Source organism: Telmatherina bonti (genome assembly GCF_933228915.1).
Source record: "Telmatherina bonti genome assembly, chromosome: 5".
Classification (NCBI taxonomy): domain Eukaryota; kingdom Metazoa; phylum Chordata; class Actinopteri; order Atheriniformes; family Telmatherinidae; genus Telmatherina; species Telmatherina bonti.
The window spans coordinates 17891450-17916689 of NC_136623.1; the positions used below are offsets into that span (position 1 = coordinate 17891450).

The 25240-nt window shown below is 42.0% G+C and overlaps 1 protein-coding gene across 1 annotated transcript in view; it reads right to left on the reverse strand.

Moving 5' to 3' along the window:
* Positions 1 to 200: 200 nt before the first annotated feature.
* The window catches only part of pou2f2b (POU class 2 homeobox 2b), a gene marked incomplete at both ends in the record, with an annotated part of 38557 nt that continues 13517 nt past the window's right edge, over positions 201 to 25240 (reverse strand). The window contains 15 exons of the mRNA XM_079240358.1: positions 201 to 529; positions 3346 to 3419; positions 3757 to 3825; positions 4286 to 4512; positions 5076 to 5273; positions 6643 to 6791; positions 6961 to 7102; positions 7185 to 7334; positions 7434 to 7525; positions 7642 to 7747; positions 8037 to 8363; positions 8532 to 8651; positions 9313 to 9369; positions 9614 to 9648; positions 9794 to 9859. Coding sequence (XP_079096484.1) covers positions 201 to 529; positions 3346 to 3419; positions 3757 to 3825; positions 4286 to 4512; positions 5076 to 5273; positions 6643 to 6791; positions 6961 to 7102; positions 7185 to 7334; positions 7434 to 7525; positions 7642 to 7747; positions 8037 to 8363; positions 8532 to 8651; positions 9313 to 9369; positions 9614 to 9648; positions 9794 to 9859 — 2141 coding nt within the window. The remainder of the gene's footprint in view (positions 530 to 3345; positions 3420 to 3756; positions 3826 to 4285; positions 4513 to 5075; positions 5274 to 6642; positions 6792 to 6960; positions 7103 to 7184; positions 7335 to 7433; positions 7526 to 7641; positions 7748 to 8036; positions 8364 to 8531; positions 8652 to 9312; positions 9370 to 9613; positions 9649 to 9793; positions 9860 to 25240) is intronic.

A 25240-nucleotide genomic window follows, 5' to 3' on the forward strand; every position in this document is an offset into this window, starting at 1 on the left:
TCACTTCTTTCCCTCCTTCTCTCCTCTTTCATTCTGTGTATTTTTGGCATCGAAAGACTGGGAGAGAAAGAGGAAAAGAGCCATTGCAAAAATGAAATAACGGAAGAAGACCACAGAGGGAGAAAGAGATAGCTTTGGTGTGAAAGGCGAGGTTCTCGTTTCCTCCTTCCTCCTCCTCTCCGATTGGCCCTTTGGCATGGTCACTCAATCTTGGACCCGCCCAGGGAGGGCGGGCTGTGTGCCATTTCGCTGGAGGAGCAGGAAGAGGCGGGGCTGGAGCAGGGAGAAGGGGAGCAGGGTGTGGGGCTGATGCTGCTGGCTGAGGGAAAGGGTGAGGGCTGGGAGACTTTGGCTACAGCAGCGCTGATCAACCCGGCACTGGGATTCTGGCCCATGTGGAGGAGGGTGGGGTGGTTGAGGAAGAGGGAAGAGGGTAGGCCCCCTCCTTGGCCCCCAGAGGCCCCCAGCATCACCTTACTGCTGCCCTCAAGAGTGGAAAGAGGCAGCTGGCCACCACTGGCTGCTAGTGCTGAGGAACAGAAAGAGAAGGAAAAACATGTCCCAGTTATGACCACCTTAATGTGAAGCTGGAGAACAATCAAACTTTTTTATTTTGTTTTATTTGCGACTGTTGTGGCACTGTACTCTCCTCTTCATACCGTAAAATGTTCCACCTTTATCACCTTTAATATTCTTTTCGAATTTTAAAGAATTTTTTTGCTTTGAACACAAATAGAGTGACATCTAGTGGCAACAATTGTACATTACACCCGTCCTCCAACTTAATCACAATTGTGCTTTAAGAACACACAAATGGCGTAACAGGTAAAGAGGAGGACCGGCAGCATTCCTGAATAGAGTTCCTATCTTAAGTTTGCCAAATGACCAAAAATATCCTTTCAACAATAATTATTTTCTTTATTGATCGATCTTGATTCTAGTTTGAGGTTCATCATTATCTAAACGTATTGAGGTAAATTTATTTTCATACTGAACAGCATTACAAAAGCAAGAGAGTGCCTTTTATTTTCAGCCTAAGTCACATTCACATCCTTGTCAGCTGCTGCACTAACTCAAAAGTCTGCAACCAAATGTAGCTGCCCCTATATTTGGAGCATGTTTTTTTAATAGTTCTTTTTTTCTCTGCAGGCAGCAGGAGCAAGCAACAATTTCTGGATTGATTCAATGTATTTCTGTTTATCAGGAGAGAGGAACCAGTAAAACATGTGGGTAGTTTGTCAAAGACAGAGGAATAAATCCACTGCATGCAAATCACCTGCTAAACAAGGTATTATTATTTTAGATAATTAGTTCCACTCAATTCAAGTGGTGTGTGTGTGTGCGTTTAATAGTTTAATAAACTATTAAATTATCAATAAACAATTAAACTATTAAACATGTTAAACTATGTTTAATAGATGAAACATATGTTTCATCTATTAAATAGTCACAATTTCTGCCAATAGATTGCCATTGCAATAAACTAAAAGATTAACTTTTCCACTGAGTATGCTTGAAATCATGACAGGAAACCCTAATAAAGTTTTTCATTGGATGGAAATGTGGTATCTGCCCCACTATGTAGGATGAGTCATCAACATGCTTTTCATTGTGTTCCAGCTCAGGTAAACTCTAGAAGATTAAATAAATTAAATATACTTAAAAAAAAAAAGTTATTGTTGGGATACTGATACTGATACTAGGATACTAGAGTACTGATGTGTAAGGGATCTAAAGTAAAGTCATACTGTATGAATAAAAAGGCTCATGCAGGGTTTAAAAGGAAACCAAACCTTGAAAAAAATCATTTGTGATCTTAACAACTTTATGCTTTGATCTAGCAGTTGTGTATCATTCTATCTTTACTGATCATCTATATTTACTGAAGTTAATATTTCCTGACAGAAGTGAACTCAACAATGGAAACAGACAAATGTGTTGTATTCAGTAGAAAGTAATGGAAAGCAGCTAACTCTGTTACATAAGGCAAAAAATTGGAGCATGTTATTAATGAAATTTTCTACACTATTTTCACTTCAAAACCCATTTTTTTCTAAACATGAATTAAATTTGTAACAATCAAAAACTGTCAAACATCCTCACTATGTAACCTGCTGCTATTCATGCAGCAGGTTATTTGACATGAGAGTTGTGTTGTTATGGAAACAATGTGCATAATCTGCTGTTTTTCACGAAAAGCTGAGCTTCTTGCAGAACCTCATTTACATACAGAATGTAGAATATGTTTGTTCTGATCAGTTTTGTTTGCCTTGCAACACTGATACGTGTTTTTTTTGTCTTTACTTACTGAAAAGTTGCATTAGAACTCCAACAACACAAAGTACAGAAAGCTGAGACTTTTACTGTAAAGAAACAGTCCGATTTCTCAACAAATCAATGACTTAATGATTGTTCCATTTAGTCCTAATAAGAGTAAAAACTGAAAACAGAAAAATATTTTAAATCAACCGAAGAAGGATGAAAAGGTTAACCAGTAAACTAAGTTGTGACACGTTGATTTCCACATACAACGTGACTTAATAATAACACAAAGACACAAAAAGCTAAAGATGAGTGAGACAGCGCAGACCCACATACAAAAACAAAAACACAAGCCCACACATTAACAAAAGCACCATCAGTCACACAGACACTTGATGGGATGGATTAATGGATGTAGATGACAATGTGTAAAGGTTTTTTTTTTTCTCTCTACAGCTCTGCCTGCCTCATCTGCTTCATACCGTGGATGAGCAAACACACTTGGCTGCCTATTCATCCATGTCTCCAGTCAGTAGTTAACCACTGCGACTTAACTCACGCACCATGTGTAACCGTATTACTCATCATCACACTTCTCGTTTTAACGCAGCTCCATTCCCCCCTCTTACCTTCACTCCACAAAGAGTAAGTAAAACTGAGCCATGCTAAACCAGCGGTAGTTGGCGCTGATTGGTGGCCACTGCTACATAACAGATTGCGTGTTTTTATTTATTATTTTTTTCTGTATTGTTCTCAATGTGGGAAGGTGTATGTGGAGATGCGTCATGTACAGTATGCACATGTGAGTTTGAGCGCTTACACGTGGGAGTATAAGAAAGGGTTCCTCTAACTGCTTAACAAGAGGAAAATGTAGGAGAAGATGCATGTTTTAGGATCTTTCTCTGTGAGATTTTTTTTTTTACAAACTTTAATACTGACACATACCTCAGTATCGAATTTCAAAATGATTGACTCATCATCAGTTTTGCCAAGGCTGGGTGTAGTATTTTTGCAATTTTCTTTAATACATCTATCTGCCTTTCAGCGCCTCTATCTCTCTCACACACACACACACACACACACCTTGGATAGTAGCCAGGGGATTGTTACCGAGGAGGGCTTGGTTCATCCCTGTGTTAACTCCCATCACAGTGTTCCTGTTGTGGCAAACACACACCCGCAAGCATGTACACGAACACAGACAGAGGAGAAAAGGTGAGGAAAAAAGCAGGTTCAGTAGCAAGGACAGGCAGAGGGTAAATTCATCCCTGCACATATAAAAAGCAGCAGTCTGCTGACAGACCTTCCTTAGAGACACCAATAAGAGATTAGAAATGCAAGAAAGACATAAAGAGGTTGTCCTGGAGATGCTACAAAGCATGCAAACCTTCATTAACAACTCACTTTTAACCCAGACTTGACATGATTTAATACACAAACACATTTGCAGTAGTTGAATGAATGTGAAATGTGTGTGTCTTCATTCTTAGTCACCTCAAGTTTGCAGCAAAATCGGTGATGTAGTTAGACATGTCACCGTTCTTTTTACCCATACGCCATAAGCTGTGAACAGAAGAACCACACACACACATACACACATATGGTTAGATTGTGCTGCTGTAAAAGAGGAGAGCAGTGGGGCGTCATTAGCATGGTTATCAGTGTATATGTGTGAAATGTGTGTGTGTGTGTGTGTGTGTGTGTGTGTGATTTCGGTATCAACCATTTAACTACAAACTGCAGGAGAACCGAGCGTGTTGCGGTGCAGCTTTCAGGCTGATCAAATTTATGGAAATGAGTGGGAGTGTGTTTTTGAATTCTACCGTGTGTGAAACACTTTGCCTATTGAATTTATTGACTTGTGGTGGGACCTACAGACAAAGACACAGTGATTAAATTATTTTTAAAAAGCCAGTTTTTTTTTTGTTTTTTTTTACAATTTTCGCCAGAAGACATATCAGGTGAACAAATACAGTCAGAACAACCCAGTGTCCCTAGCTGGACACTGGGTTGTGTCTCTTACCCTGTGTTAAGGTTGAGTGTGCTGTGGCTGGGAGTTGCAGGGCTTGCTGTGCTGCGGGGAGGAGGTGGAGGAGTTGCCGGGGAAGGTGTGGAGCTGAGAGGGGTGTTGGTTGAGCTGAGAGAAGGGTGGGTGGAGGTGAGGCTGGAAGTCAGGGGGCAGATGGAGGACATGGTGGTCACCGTTGTGCTGCTGAGACTGGTCACAGCCTGTGACAGCTGGCTGGACATCTGTCAGGGGAGAAAAGGCCGTTCAGGTTTCCAGAACTGCAGAAGTTGTTTTTTAATTCCCTATCAAAGCAAATCTGAGGTGACCTTTAGAAAATTGGCATAATAGAAACGTGAATCAGACTAATGACTAATTTGAAGTGAGTAAACTAAAGCCGGTGTTGACTAAGTTACAGGAAGTCTAGTAATAGTAAAAGGAGTAGTTTTTTTCAGCTGGAAACAAAGGCTCTGTTGGTGGTTCCAACAACTTCTGGGTGCAGGGGGGAAGATGGAGGGACTCATCTTGACAAATTCCTTTTTCTCAGGATGATTGTTGTTTACCAGCTCAAACCAAAAGCAGCTACTCGGTCTCATCATTTCAATGTTTTTACCAGGTCTGACATGATCTGAAAAGTTGCTTTCATGACCCCCTAACACTTGTCAAGCTTGGAAACAAACAAAAACCACTTTCTCTATTCACTTTTTCTTCAACGGATCTTTAAAATAACCTAATAAAGATTCGTTAACCTCATCTAAATGAAAAGATGCCTTTTTAGTAGTAAGGATGCAAAATGTTTGCTGATTACCATATGGGGGCTGTAGCAGGGTGGTTTGTGCGTTTGTGGGGCAGTGGGGGGCTGGCTGGGCAGGGGAGGGGTGGCACTGGTGGGGTTGATGCGCTTCTCTTTCTGCCGGCGGTTGCAGAACCAGACCCGGATCACCTCTTTCTCCATGTTGAGCTGCTCTGCAATCAGCAGGATTTCTTCGGAGGTAGGCTTCTGGTTCTGCAGGGAGGAAGAGGAACCAGAACCCAGAACATTTCAGCGGTGCTAAATTTAATCCATGACACATGAATCAAGACAAGTTATCGTACAAAAGATTAATTCAGAAAAAAGTTGTCATTTAAGTTATTTGCAGTGGTGATGAGAAACAGCAATATAATTTCAGTTCATTTATTTATTTATTTGGTGTCGTAAAAATAAATAAAACATAGAAGAATTGCAGAAAAGAAGGTGAAACACCAGCAGGGTGTAGGCAGAAGCTAGTAGCTCATAAGGTGCCAAGACATTACCAAAAAAAAAGTTAAAACAGAAATAACATAAAAAGTAAAATATTTACAACATCCCCATCATTGATAATATAACTTATAAAACTATTATTGACAACAAGATCTTTTGCATTTCATTTGTCATTTTAATTCATTATTATGTATATATATATATATATATATATATATATATATATATATATATATATATATATATATATATATATATATATATATGTGTGTGTGTGTGTGTGTGTGTACTTTCTTATATACTTTCTTTTTAACTAGAAATCATTTCTATGTAATGTGCAACAGCTCCACATTTTGTCACCAGTGATATTTTGCCCCTTTTAAACTGCCTCTCGACACAGAATGGGTATTGATTATTATTGACTCTATACATAATTTGAACTGTGTTGTTCTCTACTACATCTCTAAATTTCAGCATGTGTAACTGGATAAAAAGTAGATTTGTTGGTTCACAATGCTTTTTTTCCCTTACAAATCACACGCATGGCTTTCTTCTGCAGTAAAATAGACTAAATTTGTGTTTGTGTGATAAGTGTTACCCCCAAATCCCAACACAACAGGTCACATAAGGAACAATCAATAAGTTATTTAAAATAAAAAGTGATTTTTGACACTGAAAGTTTTAAATTGCACAGTAATACAATAACCTTTGACATCTTGGTTTTGACATAATATATATGGGATTTCCAGTTTAGATTGTGGTCTACAATAATATTATTTGTTAAATAACTATTTAATGTGTGTTTTGCAAATATAATACTTTTGTTTATTGAGAATAAACAGCTTGTTGACAACAAAACATTTATTAATTAAGTCAAACTAATTTTCCACCGTATCCAGAAGCTGTTCTAAGTTGTCTCCTTTGTCAGCAAATAAAATGCACTTCAACAACAGAAAAGCAAGACACAATTTTAGTAGATTTAAGCCGATTCTTATTACAGTGAAGACAGATATCTCTCAATCCCAGAGAAATTTTAAATATGGCTACTTATACAAGAAATGTTAGGAAGTGTTTTATGTAAAAAAACATAAAGGACTACATTCAAAAGAGTTACATGCAACATGTTTTATCTTACCGTCATAAATGAGCGCTCCAGGGCCACACGTACATTCGTCTCAATGCTGGTTCTCTTCTTTCTGCGGCGGCCAGGTACCCCCTCAAAGCCCAGAGAGGGGGAGGACATGGAGCTGGGGCTGGGCAGGGTGCTGTCTATGGACATGGTCTCTGGAGGACAAAATCACACTAAGTTACATTAAGCTAACTGTGCTACACACACACACAAAGATTTTAATCTTGTCACAGAAAGACACTTAGTAGATGTTGAAGCTAATTTTAGCAACTTCACTCATAATAGTCGGAATATGAAGCATCTTTAGTTTCTGTGAAAGCCCACCTGCATCATTGAGCCACTTCTCCAGTAGCGGCTTCAGCTTGCACATGTTCTTAAAGCTCAGGTTTAGCGCTTCAAAGCGGGATATGGTGGTCTGACTGAAGTCGTTGCCGTACAGCTTCCCCATGGCCAAGCCGACATCTCCCTGACGGAAAGACGGAACAGCAAAGGAAAATTTAGCGATAAGTTAAAACACACAGACAGATGCAACGTGTGTCTCTTCCGACCTGTGTGAAGCCCAGCTTGATGCGTCGCTGTTTGAAAGTGCGTGCAAACTGTTCCAGCTCCTCCAGGTCACTGGGCTCCTCTGGGTGAGAGGTCACGGAGGGCACAGTGGTTACGCCTCCGCTGCCGCTCACATCCATGCTTTTATCTCGCTGCAGAAGACACAAAACCAGAATGATGAAAGTGAGAGAAAGAAACAGAGGTGGTGGTTCATCACTGGTTCCACTGACTATTGTCTAATAGTTTCCTACCTGTGCCTGGAGTCCCATTCTAGTTGGAGCAGAGAGGAGGCTCCCTTGGTTTTGCTGAGGTAGCGAAATCAGATTTGGTGTTTGAAGGAGTCCTGAATGCCAAAAGCACATTGTCAGTTATGAAAATTATTTATAAAATACACACATACAAAAAGGAAAGTTTTTTTATTTTTACATGTGAAATAAAAAAAGAAAACAGCGTGCCCACCTTGCTGGCTCTGCTGTGCCTGTGGGAGAAGAAACTGGGCTGGAGACTGAAGTGGGTGGCCAGGCACCAACACCAGCTGCTGAAGCTGCAGCAACTGCTGAATGTCCTGTTCAGTGGAGAGAGAGAAAATATACACGAGAGAGAGAGAGAAAGAGACGACTAAGTAGCACAATCGTTTCATCACCAGATGAGCAGATTTGGATGAACACAAAATGCTGCAGCAGGAGGAACAACTTTGTTATTGCACAGTGTCGGGGAAAACAAAAAGGAAACAAGTGAACTGAAGCAAGGTGGAAACTGTGAATCATAAAACGACAAACATGCAAGACAAAAGGCTCCGTCAACTCCTCAATCAAGCCACTCATTGGAAAACGGCTTTGATTGGCAGGCTGTACCTGGGCGGTGAGCTGGATTGGTTGGGAGAGGGTGAGCTGGGGTGGAGGAGGTGGGACAGAGACACTTTGGGTGCTCTGTTCCTGTGTGCTCTGTCCCTGGGACTGTGAGTGAGCCTGCTGCCCTGTTTGTCCTGCTTGCTGCTGCTGATGCTGCTGGGCTTGGTGATTTACGGCTGCAGCTGCCTGAGCTTGCTGATTGGCTTGGGCGGCTGCATGGGCTGCATGAGCTGCATGGGCGGCATTGGACTGCTGCACAGCAGCAGCCAGGAGTTGCGCCTGAGCCTGCTGTAGCAGCAGCTGCTGCTGTGCTGGCAATAGAGCTGTTAACTGATGAAGAAGGAGAGGAAAGGATCGAGAAATGAGCAGAGAGAAAGAAATAAACAGGGGGAGACAAAGAAGGAAACAAAGTGTTTTTAAAAAGCAGCACAAGAGAAGCAAGCAAGGAAAAAGAAAAGCAAAGCGTAAATCCTCATCTCGATATTAAGTCGGCCTTACCCCTGCTAGCTGGGAGCCGGTTAGCATGAGCTGCGTATGTTGCAGGGCTGTCTGGGAAGGGGTTGGGCCATGAGAGGGAGGAAGGCTTGGAGACATTTCAGGGCACTCATCCATCTTATTCTGGTATGAGGGCAAAGAGAAGAAAAATAACTATAAACAGACGAGCAGAATTTTGGTCATTTGTCCCTTTATCTGATAGTAACGCAGCAAAATGAGGAGGAAACTTTCGTCTTTTTAAAGCTTAATCATGACATGTTTATTCTAAGAATATTAAACTGACTGTGTAATCGCTGATTATTCCAGTCATTTGTCACAAGTAAGCTGATCCTAAACATGTGTAGACTATCTAAACAAAATGGATGATCTTTTCTCCCAGGACGGTGCATGTTTGAACTGGCAGAGGGAGCCTTTTCCATCTTACTGATTTGCATATCCCTAGTATGGAAATGAGGAATATTTCAACTTTTGGTGAGAAGAGTAATCTTCTGGATTAACTTCAACTAACAATGGGCTTTGTCTGGTATGAGTGCCACCATACTCTTTAGGAACTTGTTTACATTCGGGACTGGGTGGAGAGTCAACACATAACCAACCTCAACGTTTAACACTACAATAGAGCAATTCAGTGAAAAGAGATAAGCACAAAGCTGAGGCGGCCATACTGTCAATAAGCCCAAAGCGTGACATTAAGATACAAAAGATGCACAAACACAGGCCCAGACTCACGCACAGACATGCAGGGGCAGCCCAGTGGCACACAGCTAGACATACTGGCACTCACCTTGCTACTGCTCAGGTTTGGGGACTGGGAAAAAGGGCTGACTTTTATTGACTGAGCCTAAAATTAGAGAATCAAACATAAAACATGTGATACCTTACACTGAAGTGTGTGTGCTTTGGTGGTAAGTTAAACATATATAGAATTTTTTACATTTCACAGCTTAAATATCAATATAATCACAGTATTGGAGTCATTGATGGAAATAATGTTTAGTTTCTTTGTGCTGTTTTTGGTGGCTTCATTATGGAGGTGAAAGAGGCGAGAGATCATTGTTTAAAAAAAACATTAGACTCACATATACCTGGTGATTTGATTCAGGTCCATTCCGCTCTGAATCTGTGTAGGAGGGAGAGGAAAAAGTGATAAATAGCACCTTGAACATAACTCATTTGTGCAAGTTTATGCATGAACCTTCCAGCCTCATTCATGTGCAAGTTTTCACATATCACATAGAATTGCTGTATTTGTGTGAATTTTTTACCCGTGCCCTCCAACGGCGAGTCAGACCCAACTTTCTCAACCTCAACTGGCTTTGACATCCTGATATCTGCAACAGGAAGGCACACAAGATGATTAAGTCAGCCTGCCAGATTCGTACATGTGTCACACAAGAAGTGCAGACGGTGGCAGAACTGAAGGCAGCCATGGAGCAGGTGATCCGAATGTAGATGACAGAAGGGGAAAAAGGATGGCCAAGTGTTTATCTTAGATAGGTTAGGGTTGAGTGTTTTCAGGTCACAGACTGTGGCCTACACACACTGTAAGCTAAAAAGTGAAGCTGAATCATTTAAAGCTGAATCAAGCCCACATTCATTCATTCTTTCCAACCAGTGGTTAACACAAGAGTAGGTGCCTGCTTGTTCTAAAATTAACTCCAGGTGTTTTCGTGGGAGCAGCACGGCACTAAAAATGTCTCATGTTTGTGTGTCATTCATTATAAGACCACATAACTTTCTATTTGATAGTGTATTGGGACAGTCCCCATTGCAACAGCAATGATTAGAGGGAGGAGAGACATTTCATTCTTTAATTCTGTTTAGTACAAAAACAAAGGAGCATTTTTGGCAAAAGGGAGTCTGGAAAATACAGGAATGGCGATGATTTAATGAGAGTTTAGAGAGAATACATAAGTGTGTAGTTGTGTTGTCCATAGACCGTGTGTGTGTGTGTGTGTGTGTGTTTGTGTGGTATTGTCATGTTTGGTTATCAGCCTATGGCATTATCTAATTACAAAGCCTTTTTATTTGTCTGAAACCACAAACTGTAAAACAACTTTTCTTTTTTGTTGTGACCATTTGAAACCTTTTTCCCCCTCTCTTACTGTCTTCCCTTCACATCTACACACACACATACAAAAACATGCACACACACGCAGAGCTACTTCCCTTTTGTGAAAAAATGCAAATCTGCCCAACGACCAACTAATTATATCTGCCACCTGCATAATAAACTCTCAGTCTCCCTCCCTCTCTTCTGTCCCTCTTTCACTCGTTTTTCTCCCCTCTTCCTCTTCGTCCTCTTGTTTCGCATGCAGACTTTATGGCAAAATGACACATTTCCCATCAGACTGTTGCCATGTTTCTATTTGAATTACACAAAAATAGATTTTAGGAAACAAATTTGAGGTTTTCTATATCACGGAAAACCCAAGTGGTCAAACATGACTTTCACCATTGGGGGGCAGTAGTAACCCACCAGTCCGCAGACCACCACTGACCTGAGGACCATTTCAAATGAACAGACTGTCAGTCTGGTTGTGTCTTCATAAAGAGGAGAACTTACAGATAAAGAGCCACTCCCTGATCAGATGTAGACTTAACAGCAGCAACACATCAGCTTCAGTGAAACAGGTGTGAGATCAGTGGACTTCAATGCACACAGTGTGTTTAGGGGAAGTGATGATCAGCTTGAGAAGCTCCACTATGGTGGCAAAAAACTGTTTGGGGTACACATGCATACATAAACACACAAACACACACACACACACACACAGATATACTCTGACTGCAGGGTTTCTCTCAAACTTTTTTTGATCCAACTCTGCTGCCAAACTTGGAAACAGAAATCTGGTGAATTTCATGCTGATGGTCAGTTTGTGGTTTTTCCAGCATTACATATGGCACCTGCTTTATTATATAAGATGTGGCTGTTAGTGAAACTGTCAAACTGCCCTCTGTTGCTCAATTTCAGCTAAAAAAAACCCCACTAAAATTTGCCCCAAAATAGCATCTTCCTCTTATATATAAATACTCCTATATCTAAAAACTCAGCATCAGTAAGCAAGTGCAAATATCGCTTCTGAAACACTGGACGTCTCAGATGTTCAGTGTGTGGTATGTACAACACTGAAGCCACATCTGCCATCTTAAGTAATGGTCTCACTCATAAAGCAGCTATAATGTTTAGCTCCCAGAGTGCAAGCCTCTCGTGCTGCCCGGTCGCAGGACACACAGAGAAGATGTGTGTTGATTCATGGTTTAAAACAACCTGCAGACAGTATCACAGTGGATAATGTGGTCAGTAATACAGTGGAGGGACAGTATATCAAGATGTTGTGCCTTTTTCTCACTTCCCCTCCCAACTTCCCCTTGTACCGGGTTGAACATTGAGTGCTAAACCCAACACTTACTGTCAACGCCGCTATTAATATTAACCTGCTCTCTCACTCTCTCTTTCACTCTATCTTTTAAAACCTGCTGCTCTTATTCAACACGCTGCTGCACACACAATTGGTTTCCCATTACACTGGCTGGTGTTACATGCTACTTGTGTAAAGTTATTGTGAGATAAGCGTGTCAGTGAGAATATGCACCTTTCAGAAGCTGCTTCTTGTTTTGTTTTTGCACATAATTTTCTTTAAAAGAGGCAAGAAAAACAGTTTTTGACAATTAAAAAGCTTAATTGGTCAACTTGTTTTGACTGCATGTGCCAGCATGTGCTCAGAGTAGTGCGAGTATGTATGTGACCTTTTGGGGCTAGGTTACAACACCAGGCTTACTATGTCTTAAAGATATCTCATTTGATGCTGAATAATCCTTTGTCATGAATAAATGATGCAATAGATAGGAAGAAGGAACCAAAGTGTGTGTGCTCAGTCTGGACTGTTTCTGTTATTCTCCTCTGGGTATTTTGGCCGAGGTGAAACTCCACTGAACCACCGTGATCCCGCCACTGCGACAGCCCTCACCCCACTTCCTCAATCAGGACATAACCCCGGAGCCAAGTAGAGCGACTTGGAAATGGATTTATTAAAACTGCAAATTAGCATTTGTTTAATAAAAATAGCTCACTGAGGGTTTTTTTCATATTTGAGCATCACAGTCATTAATCTGTCTTCAAACTCCACAAATAAAATAGCAAATCTCAATCACCATAAAAAAAAAAAATAATAATAATAATTAAAAAAAAATCATATTTTTGCTCTAAATCTGTGTGTGGATGGAGGAGCGAATTAATGGGAAAAAATACCAAGCACCAGGTCTGATGATCAAATCTAACATTTAAGGTGCTCATATTATGGGAAGTTTTGTTCACTGCTAAATATTACAAAATTTGATCAGAAATATGTGTCACCAAAATGAGAATTAAAATAAAAAAATGGAGTTCACAAAGCACCCCCACCAATATAACCCAATCGTGCTACATGACAGCTGTCAATGTGCACAGAGCAATGAAATATTTAAATGAACTACTTTCTCTGTAACATAAAAACCTTCGAGAGATTTTGAGCTGTATTGAGATTTAATACATATTTCTTCACTTTCGCACTGATGCGGAATCAGATAAAGAAGGTTGTAACAAGCAGACATACCACACTTCCCTAGCTTAAGTATAGATCAAAATGCAGCAGTGATGCTAAACTTTATTATTATGAACTCATTTTGAACATTTTTATTCAGCAAAAACTGCTCGACATTTAAACATGTTAACACTGACCACTGTTACAGATGCTCACCCACTCCTGGAACAATCACATTACAACTAGTTATTATATTTAAGCCATAAACTTTTTCTTTATTTACACCATGCTACACTATTCATTGCAGTTTGTAAACAGGATGTTTCTCTTTGGTCAGAGAAACTTTGTGGAGGTCACAGCAGGGTTTAAAACTTAAAGCAATTTTTAAAGCCACAAATAACTCATTGATAAAAACAACGCACATCATCGGAGAAATTTGCATTTCTTTTCTTTTGTTTAGAAATCCTGTCATGACAACAAAGACTGAGAAGCTAAATGACATTTAAAATTTGTTTTCTGGTAATTGGTGAGTCAAGGTAACAGCCTGCTGAACTTTTCTGAGAGTCTCGTCGCCAGTCAACTGAGACCGGGTCTGTGACTTCTGGCAGCCTGAACTGACCATTATTAATAAGCAATAGTCTAGAAGTGTAACGTGTTCTTCTGCTGCCTCTCAAAGTCATTTTTAAGTAATGGAAACGGTTGTTTTAACATATTTCCTCTTTTAGACATTTTTGTTACTAGGTTAGTCATTCTGTTTTTAAGTGCTCGGAAATGTGTTTTTCAGACATCACCATTTAAAAATGAATAATAAAAAAAACATCCACAACTGTAAGGAAAACAGAAGCATTACCAACAAGAAAAACAGTTGCTGGACACATTTGAAAATAATATGCAATCGGCAGGTTGTGACCACAGGAAAATAACTATAAAAACTGCTTTTAAGTATTCTCTTCAAGCTGATTTAACATTTAGCATCCATTTGAAGCACACACACACACATAGAAACACACACAAGCTATGGGGTAGTGAGGTGTCTGACCTTTCCCGCTGCCTGTGACAGGCGTCCACTCATCCATCCTCCCATCCATCATCTCTCCATCCTTCCACTCTCCTCTCGCTGCGTACCACCTCTCACCCTTTGATGTTCTCTAATTAGCTGAGCTTGTTAGACCCAGTGGCATTAATCAGCAGCATAGACACCGCTGTTTCTCTCTCTCTCACACACACACACACACACACACACACACACACACACACACACACACACACACACACACACACACACACATACACAGTCCCCTCTCCCAAACGCAAAGCTTAATTGGTCTTGCCAAATGAAAGAGCTGCACAGACAGTCACTCACCTGGCAACCACATACTGGAAAAGTCCTTCGCTGCTATTGCTGCTGTCTTGGTCATATCTGTGTGAGATTGTGTGTGCGCGCTGTCTAAAGTTAAATTCTCACTCTCCCTCCCCGCGTCGTTCTCTAAAGGAGGAGTGCATGAAATCATATGGTTGAGAATTATCCTCCCTCTCTTTCTCTATCGCGCACACGACAGTCCACACCCCCGAGGCCCCACCTCCTCCCCCACATCCTGCAACAGGAAGTAAGTCTCAAAAGAGTAGGAACTCAGTGGAGAGGAGAGAAAATATATTTAAAGAAAAAAGAAAAAAAAAAAAACAACAAAAACAAAGGGGGGACACGTTGAGAGAGGGAGAGAGTGGGTGAGGCAGGAGATGAACTGATAGAGGAGGTGAAAAAGAGGGGGATGACTAGTGCCGTCGGAAAGTGATGGCGCGACTGGAAACAGCCACTCACACACATACACACACACACACACACACACACACACACACACACACACACACACACACACCAGTTCACTCACACACTCAAGGCGAAAACAGCAAGCTTGACATATTGACCGAATAGCGTATGACTTGTGTGTGTGTGTGGTACGACCTAGAGATCATTGTAAAGTATTTAAACTTACATCAAGTTATTGTTGAGCATTTTGTCTTTAGTCTGTTATCTCTGTCTGTCTGGCTGAGTGAGGGGGGCGCGAGCGCATCAGTGGGTGTAAAAGGTGGTCTACCGAGGGGAGATCGGCACCAGCAGAACATGTGAGACATCTCCTGCTAAGTTGTGCTCTCAAACCCGATCGGAAGGAAAAACTCTGTCACGGCACTCACTGTACCACTGACCACGCGACATCGTGGGCCGCGCACCGCAGAAACCCACACCGTCAATCTGTACATGTGACGGGTAAATATGGCACGGCAAGTGGAACGTTACCTGATGAACTACATACGAGCCATTATCATCGCCACCCACGTGGACTGAAAGATGAACAGATAAACAAGTGTAGATCTAAAGTTGTGGAATGATCACCAAGGGAGGAGAAAATATGTTTCCACTGAGGCTGCACGTTGCCGTGACTTTACCACGAGGTGGCTCTCTTTATTCTCCAAAACCAGATGGGGAAAACGGCAGCCAGTGAGGAGGTGCAGAGGAGCGCGCGCTGCTGCTCCGCTCTCCCTGTCCTCCTCCCTCGTTCCGGGTTCACTCAAAAGCGAATGGCAGCAAGAGTTCCCAAGTTTAACCTTATAAATACTTTATGTGGTGATTTACAACAAGCCAATGTACTGCAGGATGGACGAGAAGTGAATGCAGGGCTGAACTTGAGCTCCACAGAAACAGCTTTTTTTCCCCCTTTCTTCAAATATACAAAAGATTGATGTTTTTACTCAGTAAATAACACACATTCATCATGAAGGTTACAACAGCATGAAAACTTGATGCTCCTGCAAGATGAAAAAAAAACTATACTTTTTCAAAGTAGCTGGAGATATGTGATTAAAAAGCCTATCAACAATGTAAATGATGAAATCAACGGGAAGCAGTGATAATTTATGTGATTTTTCAGTTAAAAAAATATAAGTTGCTCATTTGTTAATGTTTCATTACATGCTTCCTTTTAAGATTTAGATTTGTTGATCAATTAAAAAAATTACTTGATTAAGAAAAACATTTGCATAAAATATTCATATTCAAAATGATAATCATCTTCCCTGCTGGTTGTTTTAGTTAAACCCTGAGCAGTTTAATGTTGGGACAGAGACATGCCAAAGTGACAGACTAGCTTTATCTGACTGAAGGATTTACATGCCTTCATTAGTGCACGGACAACATATTTATTTACCTGTGAGCACTTAGAGGAGGGAGACATGAGAGGTGTTTTTCTGGGCCCGTTTTACTGAGAAATCGGCTGGCTGAGGTTGTTCTCGGACAGTGACAGACTGCACACTGTGGACGGGGGTGGTTTCCTGGGTCAGAGGTCAGCTGGGCAGCCTGGCTTTGGCCATGACCTTTGTTCAAACCTAAATCTAACTGCATAACTACCCTTGTGTTTGTGCATGTATGTGCGCGTGTGTACATCTGTGTGTTTTGTGTTTGCGTCGTACAGTTCTTGGCCGTGGGGGCCTTCTTGTCCCATTGAGATCTGACTCAAGTTGCCATGGAGATCTCTAACACTCAAGCTTTGCAATTTAGATTATATTGGTCCACAAACACTGAAACTTTAACAAAGTGTTTTATTTCTTTTTCTTATAATTAAAATTGAAAACAGAATGAACAGATGCTGTTTTGAATAATTTTACCAGAGAATATTATTTATGCAGATTGTTTTAATCACTACAAGAAGTTATGTTAAAGTACAACAAAGGACACACACACACACACACACACACACACACACGTATACAACGACACAATTTGATAGTGAGACTCGTGGGAGGAGGATGGGTGGAGGCTGAAGCCTCTGGAGTGCCATCAATCACTCCACTGTCAAAGAATGAGGGTGAGGCAGAAAGGGAAGGTATTAGGGGTTACTAAGAGAGAGAACAAGAGGATGAGGAGAACAGCAAAGAAAAGGGGAAGAGAATGAAGTCTATGGAAAGGTGACAGGAATAAAGGTGAAAGATAGAAAGAGATGAATAAAAAGATTGGAGCAAGAATTTTAGCTGGGGGTGAGAAAGGTGGGAGGAGACTGCGTGTATAATGGGTCATTGCAGGGACAATTCTGAGGTCTCCAAACCAGTTCAGCGTCCCTCTATGGCTCGGCCCTCCTATATCTAGTGCAGCCTCAGGCCTACAGCACACACTGGCTCTAATTCATATAATCCATCATATTGCTCTTCTTATGGATGGGGACAGTGCATGGCTCAGTGATGGGCCCACCAAGTTCTATACAGTCAAACGCCAAGACTCTATTATCCAAGGTGAGAGATTTAAAATCCAGTCTTGTGTATATAGGTGTGTTTATGTGTGTATGCATGCGGGTGCAACCCCATGAGGAGTTGCTGGATTATAAACAGTAGGTCTTGCAGTGTGCAGACTTACAGAGGTTGAGGTTTTGTATGAGGCGCAGCAGGGGCTAAAACACACTCACACTGTTGGCTACCTTGGGACCAGCACCATCTCAGCCGCCTACACCTTCACAACACCTATTCCTCTCCTGTCCTAATATCTCTCAATTGCTGCTTTTCCTCTGGCCCCTCTGTCCCTCCATCATTCTTTCACACCGTTACCCTCTTCTCTATGTCATCTCAGCAGCCCATAGGGAGCCGGGTTTGTCTAGACAGACACCGCTCTCTCCCACGGCGCTACCAAGGTTGAGGCTCAAATCTTTATCTTCGCTCCTCTAACCCTGTCTTCATCTTCCTCTTCCTTTGGCACAAGAGTGAAGAGTTTGCAGTGAGGGGCAGGCAACCTCCATCGCTGGTACGAGAAGCACCGAGGCCCCTTTACATTGTTTTCTAGACAATCAGGTAGTTATTGAGGATGATCCATATTCTTTTTTATTGAAATACATAAGGAAGTACTTAATCTTATGGGGTATTTTTTTGTTTATCACCCCGCCTCACCCTTTACCTCCTTTGCTCATTTTTTTTTTCAAACCCTCCCTTTCTGCGACCTTCCGCCTTTCCTTTCGCCAAGTCAAACTTTCTCTTCTCCTCTTCTGTCTCTCTTTCTCTCTCAGACCTGCTGGTCAGCAGCAGCTGTGACATCACTGGCCACTGTTCTCTGCTAGGATTGGACACTCGGCCACGTTGCCAGGCAACAGCAGTGAAAGGTCTCAGTACGAGCGTGTGTGCGGCGTGCGCGCTTATGTGTGTGTTTATGTCTGTTTGTAGCAAAGTGAGTGAAAGGTGTGTGAGCGATTTTCCTCGCCTTGCCCTTTATCTGTGCATGAAGAATGATCAGAACAGATCTACCTCTATGCTTTATCTCAGATCAAAGCATGTAGATGATTGGGCTGCCTCACTGCTCTCCTCCACCACAGAAGAAGAGGGATGTGTGTGCGTTAATGAAAAAGAAAGATGGTACAAGTACGCACGTGTCAGTGTCTGCACTTGCGTCCAACTAAATAAATGCGAAGGTTCGTATTGAAAATGGGTAAGTGTGTATGTTGTGTGTGTGTATATGTTGTGTGTGTGTGTGTGTGTGTGTGTGTGTGTGTGTAAGCCCCCGGGAGCGGGTGGTTATTGTATCTGACACAGCGGCTCTTTCTCGCGCCTCATATTTCTGAGCCGATCGATTCCTCTGACTCCCGACAAGACAATAATCGCACCTCCCTCTCTCACTCCATCACTACCATTATTACTGACCTCCCCAGGGAATGAAAAGGGTGGAGGGAGTTAGAGAGGGATGAGGAAGGAAAGAAGGGAGGAAGGATGGAGCGAGGGAGATTGAGGAGTGATGGGGACACAGAGTTGACAAAATGAGCCAATGATGATGAAAAAGCAAAACGGGACAACAATGACAATGAGACAGGAACAGCTGGCCTGGAAAGAGGACGGCAGCCGGGGTAGAGAGGAAAAGAGACGGAACGAGATGAAGGAAGTTGAGATTAGGTGATGGAGGGATGGGCTCTGAAAAAAAATACCAGTGGAAAGGAAGGGATGTGAGGCATTAGAGTCCAGGAAAGAAGTAGGGAGAGTAGAAGCACTACAGGAAGGGACAGAAAGAAGTCCAGCATATGAGTAAAGAAAAACACCTGTGAAAAAAGACAAGAGGACACAAGTGAAAGAGCGTAAAAACACGGAGGGACAAGAAGAGAGAGAATTATTGGAAGAGAGATGAAGGATTCATGTTTTTTTTTTCTGAAAAAAAGAATAAGAGACAGGGACCGAGAGACGAAGACAGAGATCCTTGAGTGTGTGTGTGTATGTGGGAGTGTGCATGTGGGGGGGTTAGATTGAGGTGAATGAGGGGATAGACAGAGAAATATACAGGAGCACACGCAAGCTCACACACAAAAACAGAAATGCACACACACACACACACATTCTGTAATGGCTGTTGTGCTGTGGAGGTCAGCGCTCAGAAATATTATTAAATTGACAAGAGCACAATAGTTGATTGGCAGGCTGACTCCTGCACTGCTAGAAGAATGGAGACAGGTGCGCGCGCGCACACACACACACATACTGACAAATGCATGCACATCTGCAGTTTCACTGAAGAATCAACACGGCATGCAGAAACACACACACACACACACACTAATACTGTTTTTTGTCTTTGCCGTGCACGCGTGCCACTGCTGTGAATCCAGATTACAACTATAGTAATTGGCTCTCAATTCAAGGGATTGCTATTTGACCCCCTCACCTTTCTGTGCCTCTTGTCTTCCTCACCCATCTCCACGCATTTTACCTCTTCCTCCACCCACCCCCTCCTCCTCATCAATATTCCTCCACCTTCTCTCTACCTGTTTCGCTACATCCATCTTTTTTCTCGTCCAAAAGCATCCCCTCCCTCTGCTCACACACCCATGCACTTTATCCTGTCTTAAAACTATCTCCTTTTCTGTTTTACATCCACCCCCCCCCAGCTACTTCTTTCCCGTCTGATATCACTGTTTCTGCCACGTCTCCGGTAGTTGGGTAAACAGGGAATCTGTTGTATACTTAATTCATGTTGTATTTATTATGAAGAAATAGCTGCTCAGTGATACAGTCAAGGGGATGTATTGTGCAAAGAGTGGAAAGAGGTGAAAGAGTGGTAGATAAAAAAAATAAGGAGCTAAGGAAGGGGTGATATAGGTGGTGGTGATGGTGTGTTAGGGAGGTGGTGGTGAAGCAAACGAGGGGAGGGAGGGGGGCAAGGAAATTGGTCTGGCTAGCGGAACAGCTTTTCACCTCTCTCTCCCTCTCTTTTTCTCTCCCTCCCTCTCCTTCTCTCTCCCTCCCTCTATTCTGCTTTGTATTCTGCAGAGATGACAGGGGGAAAGCTTTATTGCTCCGAGTTTGTATCGATCGGGGCCCCTCTGAGGGGGGAGGCTGGGGGACGCGCTGAGCAGGCCCTTTCTCAATGACCACAGCTCCAACATTCCCCATCTTCCCCTTCCCCTCCACTAACTCAGTCCTCTTCCTCCCCTCCTCTCGCTCGCTAGATCGCTCTGAAATTCAAATTCAAAGCTCTTAGTCTCAAAGGTTAGGAGAGGGAGAGCCCGAGAAAGCAGGAGAGGGGGTGAAAGAAAAGCAGAGAGATTGAATGAAAAAGAGATGGAGGCGTCTGGCTTCTCCCCTGGACTGAGGCCTTGAATAGAGCTGGGATCTGATAAGCAGAGTCCACAAATACAAACAAGGGAAGAAGTACAGAAAATAAAGGAGCATAGAAAATAGCCAAGAGGAATAAATCAGCCCTGTCCTCTTTTTTTCTTCCTCATCTTTCCATCTCTCCTCTCACTAACTGCCCCCCCCCCCCCCCCCCCCCCCCCCCCCCCCACTGTATTTCCATTCTTTTCCGAGGTGAGAATGATTTTGTTGACAGGTGAAGAATGAACCCGGCCCAAGCATGCATAAACCTCCCTGCTTCTGTCCTCGTTAGAGGGACAGCAGGAGAGATCGGGTCCACTGAGATACAGAAAGAAAAAAAAACATGGATCATTCGCTATTTACCCTTTTGGGGGCAAAATGAAGAAAAAAAAACAACACATTTTACACAGATTTGGAAAACACAAATCTCAACAAATATGACAAAAACTGAAGGGCTCAAATAACAAATCCCAACACTCCAGGACTCTGCTCTCACTTCATCTGTTTGACAAGCGTTGAATAAAAAGAGGGCAAGACTCAATCAAAGCAAAGGCCAACTGACCAAACACTTGACTCACACATGGAAGTATGCATGTGTGTATTCACACACAGCCTGTTTATCCGTTAATGGTATGCAGAGCGTTGCAGTGAGGCCGGGACAGGAACAGATTGTCCAACAGGGGGTTACCCGGTTCAAGTCCATGACCAGAGGGCTAGAGAGAGGTTAGGGGTTGTAGGTTCAACTCCCTGGGGGCAAGGAAGATCCCCGCTGTCTCTCATCCAACCCCCTCCAGCCTCCTTCAGGACAATATCACCCCCCTGCCTAACTTCCCTCCACCCATTTTCCTCTCTATCCCACACCTATCTCATAAGTGCTACTTAGTCTGATCACATACATGTAAACTCTAGCCTGGCCCACAGATGCTCTCTGTTTGCCCCAGATGTACGCATGCATGCACACATGCTGACCCAGTCTTAAACAAACTTGTGCATTTGTATATAATCATACAGATCACTCATCCATGCACAAATAGATTCATAAAAACTACCAACACGCTCCTCCAGCTCAAATACAAATGATTTGCCTTTGCTGTCATACTTTTCTCCCATAATGCAGAGGATCATTTTGCTTTCAGCCTAGATCATGACTGAAACTGTTTCTACCGATTCTAACTCCATCTCACTTACTGGTTTTGTGGAAAAGACCAAACAGAAATATGGCACGGCCTCAGCTATCAGTTGCAGCAGATGTGAATGGATATGACATATTCGTGTAAACATTGGATACATATACTATAAATATATATTGTCATTGATATTGCCTGTGTGGTTTAGTGCAGCTACAGATTGAGTTTAGTGATAGAGTATACATCAGAGACCCGGGGTGGATACTACGCTTTTGATTTGTAGAAAGATAGACTCACATGTGTGCAACTTTACACACATACCCACACAAACACATAGTACAATAACCAGCAGGCCTCTAACCTGCCTTGTTGGCTGGATGGGTGAATGCATTATTAAACACACAGGATTTCATATGTAGAGACAGAATATGAATGCTGCACTGCTGTGGATATTCACTGCCTCACTCCAACCCTCACTATTTTATATCTTTGTTGAAATTCTTTTACTTATTGTGTTCACTTGATAAATATTAAGTGTATCAAATGGAAAAAAAATATCTATTTAGTTCCATTTTTCAATTTTTTCTTCATGTTTGAACGACAATTACTGGTTTTACTGTGAATGTTTATCCAGCTTATTCCTCTGTTCTTCTGTTTTTATTCCTTATTTAATAAAGGGAATCATGTTAAAGAATGATTTACAGATTATAAAACTCTGATATAAACATATGCTTCCGGATATAGAAGCATGGCTGTCTTCACTTGAGATTCTTGATTTATGCCTACATTTTTTTGTGGAGTATTTCAAATAGAAATCAGCAATGAGACAGATTGGAAATAACCATAACATTAGCAGGTGAAATACTTGACTGATAGAACAGGGGTCCACTCCTGGCATTCACATGGACGATGCTATTCTGACACATACCACCTAAACATAGCTGCAGACGATGCACAGCGTTTTTTCAGTGGCACTACCCAAAAGCAGCGCCCCCTCTCTCAGCCCCCTCTGCTCCAAATGGCTCAACAAGAACGTCAAGGTGTCTTGGTCTTAGGGCTTCTCACATCTCAATATGAGGGAGCATTTACAACAAAAATTATCCTTATATTTTCATAACACTTTAAATTCTTGCTGTGGTTGTGTCTCCATCAGCATCTGGTAAGTTATAACAGAAAGACAGAAGACTGTCTGGTAGAATGAGGCTAGAAAATTAGACAAATAGGAAGTTTGAGTGATCAGATTTTTACCGTGACAGACAGCAAGGCATACAGTGAATATATTACATCATCAGAGCAGATAAAAAAAACCACAGTATCCCAGCGATTAACCACAGGGCCCACACACGTGGAGCGGTTGAAGGGCAACTAAACCACAACACGAGTGCTGTGTGTGTTTACATCTGCAGGGTGGGCAGGCCGGGCCCCGACTCTCACGGTAATCGATGAACGAGGGAGGAAAGGGAGGCAGCGGGCGAGGTAGAGATGTGTGTGGGGGAGGGCAAGTGGGAGAAAATCGGTAAAGAAAGCAGGTTATCTCCTGTCATTAAGGGAGGGGGAATCCCTGTCTGGAGGGGGAGAGGGTCTGTTGGGTGAGGAGGGGTGAGGAAACACTGGGGTTCATTGATAAAAAAAAAAAAAAAAAAGGGAGAGAGGGGAGAAGGGGAGACTATGTTTGGCATCGAGAGAGAGCAGACAATTATCTGTATTGATTAGAGCGGCCCAGTACTGTGAAGACTGAGAAAACTATGACTGGATCAATAGAGAGGGAGAGACAGAGAGGGAGGGAGTTAGAGGATAGACAGACCAACAGAGAGAAACAAACGACAGAGATAAAAGATACATATAATGACAAACATAAAGAGTTGGAAACATTGTTTATGGTGCAAAACGAAGCCAAAGACCCAAGGTGGCATAAACATTAGGAGGGGAGTTAGGACGAGTCAATGAAAGCACAAGGAAATACATTACATTGTTGATGTCATTACTCTTTATCATTGATTTGTCAGCACAACCACAGAGTTCATTCAACAAGCCATCCACTGCCCTCCTATCATCATAACACACAGCTAAACAAAGAGAGGTGGGGAGAGAGGCATAAAAAAAGACACACAAGGAGTAACCGTCACCTAGCCAATGAGGACACAGATGATTTAGGCTAGATGTGGTTGTGTCACTTACATCACTTATAGGACAAAGAAGTCATTGGAAGGAAATGATTGAATAAATAAATTAGTGGAAAAATGTGCTCAAACGGGCCTCATATCAATGCAAGTTGCTTGTAAAAACTTTTAAAGTTTTAAACTTTTTCCAATGAATGACTGTTCAGAGGAAGTAGTTAAAAGACGCCTCGAACCCCTGTAGTCCCCCATGCGCACGTAAAAGGATATATTCTTTTATGCATATTTCAGTTTAAAGAGAAATACATTTTTATGTTTTTTTTCCTCCTATAATAATTAAAACAATTAGTTTAACACATCTGGTTGCAGACATGTAAAACGTGGTGCCATGCGAGTCGCTGCACGTTGCAGCAGCTCCGATAACGTTTCGTCTTTCTGCATTGATTGTTTTTAAAGAAAGCATTATTCTACACTCGTCTTGATGTCTTCTCTTTTAATGAATTTCATCTGATAATTCTGGCACATCATCAGCTATCCTGCAAGTGCATAAGTTGTGTACATGTGGGAGCAGCTTTCCAAAGCCCCCGTAATACCTGGAATCAGACGCCAAATCCAGATAAACTGAAGAGTAGGAATTGTGAATGTCGGGTTGAAGCAAACAGGCTAAAGTTGAAACCTTTGACTTCCTCAATTATTATGGAAAATGTGAGATCACTGGGAAAGAACAATAGATGTGTATGAAACTGTGACAAGGACACTGAGGAAAGAGGGGGAATACTTTATTATCCGTTTCACAAAGACCTGGCTACACAAACATAATTTGCACTCAAATGACTGACTACTTTTTTTTTTTTTACACTACAAGGTCAGACAGTGACTGCAAACAGGGTTGTGAAAGTAAATGAGTTGTGATTGCAATGTCTACTAAAAAATGTTGTATTTCTAAAATATTCTTATGTTACCTGCTGATGATGGTGCATGTCATGTATTCATTCCCAAGCACATAGTGTCCCACTACATTTATATGGCTCTTTCCACTAATACCTGCATGTTTTGACTTGTTTCTTGGATTTAGCACCTGATAATAGGTACTTATCAGCAACTACAAGGTGGGGTTCCAATCAAACAGAGTTAAGCTGAAAGTGCGATGCCTACAGTGATGTGACGCTACTGAAGATGTCACTGGATGAGTCATGACAGTAACTCCTTCAAAACAACACCGCCAAACTCTTCGAATCTTTTCCAGCATGTTTTGTCTCACCAGCAACAGCTTTCTCTTCTTCATCCTCAAGAGTCATACAGCGAGCAGCAGGTATGCCACTGTCTGGATGTCCCATATT